Here is a 9702-nt window from a genome sequence, read left to right as displayed (position 1 = left end):
TTGTTTTGGAAGAGCTGAGCTTTAGGTTTTATCAACCTACCGATCGATGCCTTATCAATATTATATTAATGCAATAATTAGGATATAATACATCGATACCTTTGTAGAATATTACATCCTTAACTGAAGTACTGCGGTGTCTACTGTTCACTGCGCAGGCGCAATAAGACGAGCGACGGCCCTGGCGGGAGCGAATATGGTGGTGGTAGGAGATGTCTGCGGAGATGGAACATATATATTCACGAGTCGCGAGTGTTCAGTCGCCTCTGACCGGCTTCGGAGTGAACATCGATTCGTCGCCGATCGTCGGTAGCGCGCGCGCGTGACAGTACAAGAGAAAAGCCACCGGTGCCTAATTGTGTTCCCCTAATCGCGCTGAGAATGAAATTCATCCCTTGCCTGACACAATACGATAGTGGCAAGAGTAGTAGCGGTAGCAACGGTAGTAGTAGTAGTAACAATAGCAGTGGTGTATCATTTCGGCGTGACAGTACCGGGAAAGCGAGCAGGACGTACAACCGGCAAGATCACCGGATATTATAAGATACACACGCTTACCGTGCAAACCCGATTTACACGACTCTTGCGAATTTACGCGCGCGCGCGCGTGCGCGCAGCTTCACCTCCGCATACATTCGTTCGCACGACGAGTAACAAGGAACAGTGAAAAGTTTACGCAAGTGTAAATATAGTGAAAATATAATATATTTATATATAAATATATACGATAGTTGAGATATATATATAATCGAACGTGTCTTGTCTTCAAGAGTGATCGGAGTGAAGTGCAAAGTGTGTTCATACGGATTCGATTGAATCTTTGGTGGATATTGATCGGCTATTAATAATGGATGTAATGCATAGTTGGAGCTACGTCACGCGGGAGATGCGTATGCGTAGGAAAAGATTGTCACCAGATTACCATCTCCAGGCAATATGTGCTTATCAGGCGCAGGTGAAAATCAATGCCCTCATAGAGGAACATTCCACGGAAGACGAGAAGAACGAGTTACGGGAGGACGACCCACGTTGCGATGGTACGTATATGCATGATATCGTGGGAATCTCGTTCGCGGCGCGCCTTACTCTCTCACCCGGCGCGTCTCGACGCGCGTGGGCGGTGACGCTCATGTTAGCGTCGCGACGCTCCCTCGATCCGGAGCGCGCGCGGCGCGGCTATTCTCGGCGGCCGCGGTCGCGGCCGGTCGTCCGCGATCGATGGAATCGCGAACTGTCGGAAGCGGCTTTCCATTCGTGGGGCGAATCTCTTTCCTCCTTATTTATCCTCCGAGTAATATGTACGAGACGATCGTTTCCCTCGGTAAGGGCGGGGCGGCGTTACATTATACATCCGGCTCGGATTTCGTTCGATTATGACATCAATCGCGAGAGGATCGTCCGCGACGTGGGAATCTCCGAGACGGGACTTTCGAGTCTATATTTCTAAGTTTTTATCTTGCCGTTCTTCTATTTAGCTTTCACATTGTCGTCGCGAATCGGAGCTTTTAATCGATAATTGAGATGAAAGAAAGACGCTAAATTCGCAATTAGAAAATATATAATATACACGTAATGTTTTATAATTATTTTTGCGCACGGTTTCGCGAACAGTTCATCGAACTTTTCTACCTGTCTCGTGCTGCTCGACTCGCATTGAGTTTATCGGGAATCGATGGGAATGAGTATGATGTGTGTGCGCGCTCGCTCGAAGGAATCCGATCTGGCGTTCTTTAAAAGCTCTTTACGAAGCGTGACGGAATCGTCGGCAAGACGCTCGCGTTGTTTCGCGAGCGGAAACAAAACGGACGGAGGTAAGCCCGATCCGAGGGCGATAATGCAAGTTTTATTTATACACGCGAAGAAGACTCATGCCGCCTTTTTCAAAGCGAGCGTAAAACGAGACGTGAATTGTCGTTCTCTTGCGACAAATCTCTTTTGCTCGTCCGGTCGATGTCCACGGGGTTTCTTCCTCGTGAATAATATCATCCCCAACGGAACGTCAAAACGCGACCGTGCTAATCCGGGATCTAATTTAGTATGAAAGTAGCCGGGGAATCCTGTCACTCATGTTCTCGGTCTTTGATTTTCAAAGAAGAATGCACGAGAAATATACGGGTCTTTCGTTTTGTCCTTTTATCTATTTGTGTATTCATTTGGGAAAGGTGGAAAGAAGGAAGGATATTGTCGCATTTATTTATTTTTCCATTTGAAAATTTTTGTGCGACCACAATTTTACCATTAAACATAATAAAAAGTAAACAATTATCTTAGTCTTAAACTTGTCTTGAATGCATGTAAGACTTACATTTTCCTTCCTTTGTATGTTTGTTAATTCATTTAATTTCTCCAGAAGAATATCTATGTATTTAAAAACTATTGGCGTACACTTTTTCCCGAATTTTGAAGTCAGAAATAAAATTAGACATCCTCTCTCTTCAATTTTATAATGTGTATAAAATTCATTCGTATCTTCGCGTTTATCCATTCATCTAGCTATCTATGGAGAAAAAAATGTGCATTTATTTCTTTTTTTGAAAATCACGAACGTGCAACTTCTTTAAAAACTACGACTTTGCTGCCAAAAATCTTTTATTTCTGTATTTTTTTTTTTTTTTTTATCTTACTCTCCGAGAATTGCTAATTTGTTTTTGCGAGTGTAACTCTGACCCGATTATTCAGCGACATACCGATGTGACGTGTTGTCGTTTGACACGCGGAGTGATAAAAGTCGATAAAAAATAGTCGTTCACTTGGCGCGTGTTGCGGCTTTCATCGATCAACGATAAAAAATCGCGCGGTCCCGGTCTCTCTAATCGACGAGCAACCGAGCGTGTCAATTTTCTGCCATTTCGGGCGCCAGCTTTTCGTACCCCACTTCATCCTTAATTAACATTCGACGGAAAAGTTGTCGGCTCGTTACACGCTCGAGCGGATAACGTTCGTCGGCGGAAGCCGGTCACACACCTATCTATATCTACCTATCTAAAGTTGGACCGGTCTTTCGTTTCTCGCGACTTGTGTAGGCAGCGAGGAAGACGTTCGATTGGTGATCTCGTGTCGCTCTCGCGCGTTGCGTGTGTGTTGTACATTTTCGAAAGTCCGGACGAGAGGCGGCCCCGCGCTCTCCTTATCAAGATCGTACGAATAATTTCTCTCCGCGTCGACTTGCGCGCGCAAACGCACATGCGGACACACGGTGATTTTGTACCGTCGGTGAAATTGCTTTTCCTAAAGGGGAAAGACCGTGATAGAGCCACGACGTCCAGCTACGTCCTTGGACCCGAAGTGTCATGCGCGCGAATAAACGGGATAAATTTCGCTGGCCGTCGAAACCCAGGAAATTAAATTTGATGTCTAAACGCGCGCGTAGGATATATTAAATGTTATATTTTTCAACTTTATTAATATCAAATAATGTATGTGTACTAACAATAAGTTACGATAAGTAATTTAAATTACAGTTCATTATTCTCAATAATATAAATTCAATTCATAAAATGTTTATTTTTGTTATAAAAATAGCATTTAAAAAAACTGAGTGAATTTTTTTATCGCCATTTTAAAAATCTTGTATCGCTGTGAACGCCGTGACACTGATCTGTCTCTATGACGTCATAGAGTACTAACCTATCTCTACATATACATATATGTGTGTGATGTTACTGACCTGTCATGTATTTACGTGCAAGCCGCAATCAATTAGATTTAATTTATCGCAAACAGCGATCAATCAAATAAGATAATGATTATGTGTAAAAAGTAGCATTTTTTATCATTTTATATAATCTTATACAATTTTTAGTTTAGACTTTTAAACAATTAATTGAAATCAACGCGACAGTCCATGCGAAAGATAGAAAGAATAAAATATTTTCTGCGCGTTAAATAATTTAATTCTATTGTCATCTATCGCGTGAAACTATAAAATCGAAAATGGTGTCAATGGATCAAATGGTAAGAAATCTGAGATTCGATATCGCTCTACAGTAATGTTTAAATCGAATTGGTTCGTAAACTCAATTGATAGCTTGAAGCTGTATTACATAAAAAAATATCTTTATTTCTGTTTTACATATCCTATATTAAAAGTTTTACATTGCAAAATCCGATATTGACGAATTTGACAATTAATCATCATCTGTCATGTATGGCAATAATATAATGTTGGAATGTGCTTGCGCCGTTCACAACGATTTTGACTACTGATTCTGATAGATACGAGTGCCAGTACCCGAGAGATATTCGGGACATCAGAACATTCTGGAATATATTGATAACATTATTCGTGATCCTATTATACAGAATATATTTTGCAACTCGTTAAGTTTCATTATTTCCTACTTTAATTTTTTTAAGTTTTTTTTTATATAGTAAATACATATATGTCAAGCGATGCGATAAAAAGGTTAAATATATATTTAATGAAATCTTTTCTTTTTCATGCAATTTCTTTTCTCATAGATTTTAAATATACCTGTATTAGAGAGAGAGAGAGAGAGAGAGCATATGTGTGTGTCTTTTTTATTTCTGCTTTTATAAGAACTTGAATTTTCATCAATATCTTACGTGAGCGATATAGCCAACAATTACATAGTTTCGTTTCTCATACACGTTTGTTTGGTTGCGCGATCATTTGTTGTTCACGTGATCGGAGCTATGAACGGGAGCAGTTTATCTTTTTTCACCCTGAAGTTGGCGAAATAATCTTTCTTTGGCTCTCAAGGCTGTTCTAAGGTGATCTCCCACATCGGTTACCTTTAAACTTCTTCTTCGCGAAATTGTCAATATTGTCCAAAATATGAAATTAAGGACTATCATAAGATATACATAATTTTCTAGCTGTATTTATTTTTACCAGCTCTACATTTATTACATATTTTTTGTATAAGTAGTTTTTTTATAAGTTTTTTTAATAGAATTATTATGCGACTTTTGATATTAATAAAATATACTAAAGTATAATACGATACGCGATATATAACATTTAATATCTCTCTCTCTCTCTCTCCCCCCTCTCTCTCTCTATTGAATTCTCTTTTCGTCATTTTTCTCTTTATGTTGTCTCATTTTAATTTTTTTCAATTCTACTTTTTTTTCCTTTTTGTTGCTTTTTCTTTTAATTTTTTTCTTGATGATATCTTTATATAGATTATTTTAAATTATATTCGCGTTGTATATCACTTTCATTCCAAAATACATTTCATGTGTTGTTTCTTTTTTTCAAGATTAAATAAATCTATCAATTCTATCCCTTGCTTTCTCTGAGAACTTACATTTTTATCATGTCTTATAGATCATACGCTGTTATGAAATGAATCGATTGCAAAGTATAAATGGATATAGCAATCATCATTATCTTAGCGTACTGAATTTATTTAAAAAAATAATTGAGACAAAATGTAACAAAAGCTATATCCATAAAGAGTATCATCAGAATACAATGTAATTAAAGATTCAATAAAATTGCGTGAATATGAAAAAGGAAAAAGGAAAATATTCTAGAATCAATAAATATTGGTAGACTAATCTTTTTAAATGTGATTCATGCGCGCAAGCCGCCCGCACACACGTCATCCGTTTGTAGTTTTCCGTCTATTTAGATGAAATTGCAATCTCGAAACCCAGCATGTTGAGATACATTACACACGTTGGAAGAAATGAATCATCGTGCAATATAACTGGCTCTTCCGCATATTTTGGATAATCGCATTTTATTTACGAAATTACTTTCGCGCGTATCTTCGTTGCTTAGGTCTCAAATTAAACTTTTGAAAATCTGGTATGGGATTGTTATCGGATTATTATCTATATCTAGTATTATAAAAAGATCAACTATGTTATATAATCATATATTTCTTGTTCTTTATTTGCTTACATATTTTTAATATTAAATAAACATAAAATGTGATACTCGATCGATCGTTCTGATTAATTATTTTTAATTGTTCTAATTAATTACCAAGGAAAACATTGGGTAGATGCATGTACAAATTGTACATGGATACTTATTCGTATGGAGGAGCAAGCTGTATCACGTGTTTCTCGCTTACGAAATGCTATAATAAATCGAATTACATAGATTGAAAAAAGATGTAGGATACTGGCGCTACACGTGCTTGGTTAGAAAGTAACGTTAAGGATTGCATATATCTAATAACGAAATGTACCGCAAAGAAACACTTAACGATTGTACACCGCATCATATATAAGTAAAAGAGAATTTAGAACATTTTTCTTTTAATAAAAAGAAGAAACTATTTTAACATTGTGACGTCATTATAATCATGTATCATTTACTAACAGTCGGGATAATTTGTAGATAATGAATTCGAGTTGTCATTATGTTATTTGCAATAATGAATATTATTAATAATTATGTATTAAAAAAATATTAGATTATATTTATATTTTATTAATTATTATATTGTTTTACGTGTGCGCACATAACGTTTGATTAATTCTAAAAAATTTTGAGGGCGGGAAGAGGAGGGGAAATCGCGATGGAAAGTTGAATGTAACGAAGACTGTTTTTTTATATTATTGTACACGTGATTATCACGATCTCCATTCGTATTTGCAAATTTGTTAAACACATTACTATTTTATTGTTAACACATGCAATAATGTATTGGCATTACGATGCTACAATTCCGCGCGTTACACTATCATGATGAAGCGAAGTATTGCAATCCGCGGTGGCAAGTATTAGGAAATAAATATATATTTTTCGCGATCGTTAAATAGCTGCTATTCAAGAAAAAAAAATCTATTTGTGACATTTACGTGGAATTTCATAGTTTTTGTAAAATAGCGGGTATCAGCATATTTTAATATCAATAATGCTTCTCGAAATAAATATAAATGAGAGATCGATATTTTAGTTTTAAAATTATCTTAAAATTAGTATGTAAAAGATATATAAAATATTTTTTTATCATAACATTTTAATAACATTTATTTTTTATTGTGAAATAATGTTTGCGTGCGCAAAGTTGGAAATTTGATGAATTTAATACAAACATTTAACATATATCGAGAACTTTAATTTCATTAATTTCGTTGATTCATTTTTTTCAGTAATTTAATTTTATTGATATCATTCTTTTATTAATTTAATTTTTACGAAGCAATATAAATGTAATGTTTTTATATTCTTGTGCCATAACAAGATTAATAAATTATTTGTTTGAAAATGATATGAAATAAGGACGAATCTTAACTTTTGAGTACACACACATTAAATATATCATGTAATTTTATTAATTAATATAATGTAAAAAAACTTATAGAAGAAACATCTTTATTTAAAAAATTATAAACATTAATCTTTCTAATTTTCTAGATATTTGGTCTGAGCCGAAAATGACCGAGGAAGAAGTGGAATCATGTAAAAGGGAAAAAGACTGGACGGAAAGGAGAAAGTATGACGAGGTGGATGACAAAATCAGAAAGTTGGAGAATAGGAATTTTTTTCAAAACAAAGACATGTGCAACAGATATGACTCCTTCGTTACCTGCTGGAATGACTGTTCGGCGTTGCGCATTACTGGCAAGGCCTACAAGGATTTAACTGGCCGCGAAACGTGTTGTCCCGAGTATCCTTTGCACAAGATATTCTTGCGAAAAGACTCTCTCAATCGTACGTTGAACTCGCTCAATCCGTTGGTTATGAATACGAATACGCCCGACAATCGCTGCACCAATGAAGACCATATTAGCAGTAAACCGACGTTAGTAAGACAGAACGCACAATGGTGGTCGAGGGGTCAAAGAATAACACCGAGAAGGAGCATTCTGAAAGCACATGCAGCACAAGCCTTAGTCAATACTACGATTCTATCTGCGGCACATTCGTTGGCGAATACGCCGTCGAATAATTCCCGTCAAGATTCTACTCGAATTGTTATCAAGAATCTTGAGAGCGACGGCGACTCACCGAGATCTGCATCGCCCCAGAGTTCCGAAGCAGACGAGGACGAATCGATTTTCCGAAACGGTCAAATCAAGGTACATGAGAAGTTATCCGAGTATATATCGGAGGGGGCGGCATCGGCGAGCAGAGACACGTCGGGGTCGGGGAGCGAGAGCCCCGATCAGCAGGTCAGGCGGCCTTATATCCAGAGGAAGGAGAAGGAAAGTCGAGAGACAGAAAGGAAAGAACGAGAGGTGTCGGTGGAGAGCGACACCATCAAGAACAACACCCTCAACGATCATTGCTACCATCAATCCAGAAGTATGGAGCGATTAAGACGACAGACATTTTCCGAAACCGGTAAGTCGAGACGCCTCTTCTTTTCCTCTTATTCGAATTCAAGTGACTGTTTATACAATATTTAACATCGTTTATAGTAATATGTTCACACTATGTGTGTCGCGATAATTAAATATGAATTTGTAACAAGTTCAAGATTAAAGAAGCACGATATTTTATTCAAAAACAAAAAATGACATTTTAATAATCAAATTCGCTATTTTCTGCATATAGATAAATCGCATATTCTCACTAACAACTTTTATTCCACGGACGGACTTTACACTCTTTTATTTCTCTTATATTTTTCCCTATTTCAATTACACTCGCAATCAAAGTCGTCGCGAATAAAACGTGTGATAAGAAGTAAGAAGTTGTAAAAAAAAATCGAAGTAGAGTAGTACTAGTCAAAATATTCATTCAATACGATATCAAGCATCGGGTGCGCGAAGAACACGCTTAATCGAGAGCAGTTGGCGAAATTCGGGTACCCGCATGAGTGTATACTAATCGCGAAGGACTCGATTATTCGTCATCGTGCAAACACGAACGAGTGCGACGACTGAGAAACTCGTTCCATGCGCTGAGGTCGGCAGACCGATGTCCTCGGGCAGTAATTTATTGCGAGAGAGATCCCGTGAGAATTTCGTGCCGCGCATCGCGGAATTGATTCGTCAGTGCGAGGAAAGGGAAAGAAGTAAAAGAAAAAAGAAAAAGAAGGAAAGCGACGAAAAGGAAACGCGCCGAGTGTTCCGCGTTCGAGCGTCGTCGCGTCCGATAAAGCATATCTTGTCTTCGAAATAACGAGCCGACCGAGATTTCGCGGTATGTTACACGGTAACGCATCGTACACGTTTCTTATTAATGTTGCGGCAACACGTGTATCACCTTCATTGCCCGTGATGCAAATTCATTTTAGCGTCGCCTTCGCGGTCACAATTATTGAAAGACTGGCCATCGCGATCACGTAAATAATGTAATCGTGCAATTTTTTAATTTATCCCTCACACATACCTCGAGTATCATGCAAAGGAAAATATGCATATCAGACATTTTTGAAAATACGCAGGAATCGTTGAATTCACTTTTTTTTACTCGATTTCACTTGCTGAATCTGAAGATCATAGTCAAAATAGCTTCCATAATAGTCTTAGTGTCCGGGAAAAATTTTGGGACATATTTTAAACAGCAATGTTTGATTTTATCACTTTCTCGAGCCATCTCAGCAAATTTCTCCCATTATGTTTTTATTAAAATCGTGGCTTTTATTTGCACTAAAGAATAAATTAGGTTTTTTTCTTTTTTATTTTGGGTAAAGGGCTTGTTTCTTTTATAGTGGCGGAAAAGGAGAGGAATAAATTGCATATATGCATACATCTCATAGGACACAAAGATTTTTTTTTTTTTTAATACTTGATGTGAAAATGATTGTTGCGTCTTTACCATCGTCA

At 37.2% G+C, this 9702-nt stretch overlaps 1 protein-coding gene across 1 annotated transcript in view; it reads left to right on the top strand.

Moving 5' to 3' along the window:
• The first annotated feature begins 283 nt into the window (after nt 1–283).
• LOC115237099 overlaps nt 284–9702 on the top strand; it is a 34013-nt gene continuing 24594 nt past the window's right edge. Inside the window, exons 1-2 of the mRNA XM_029809950.1 lie at nt 284–1037; nt 7343–8272. Of these exons, the coding sequence (XP_029665810.1) occupies nt 848–1037; nt 7343–8272 (1120 nt within the window). The 5' untranslated portion in view covers nt 284–847. The remainder of the gene's footprint in view (nt 1038–7342; nt 8273–9702) is intronic.

The sequence above is a fragment of the Formica exsecta genome, unplaced genomic scaffold, assembly GCF_003651465.1.
Source record: "Formica exsecta isolate Colony F162 unplaced genomic scaffold, ASM365146v1 scaffold272, whole genome shotgun sequence".
NCBI classification, from domain to species: domain Eukaryota; kingdom Metazoa; phylum Arthropoda; class Insecta; order Hymenoptera; family Formicidae; genus Formica; species Formica exsecta.
The sequence above is the reverse complement of the archived record's forward strand: the minus strand, read 5'-3'. Positions and strand labels throughout refer to the sequence as shown.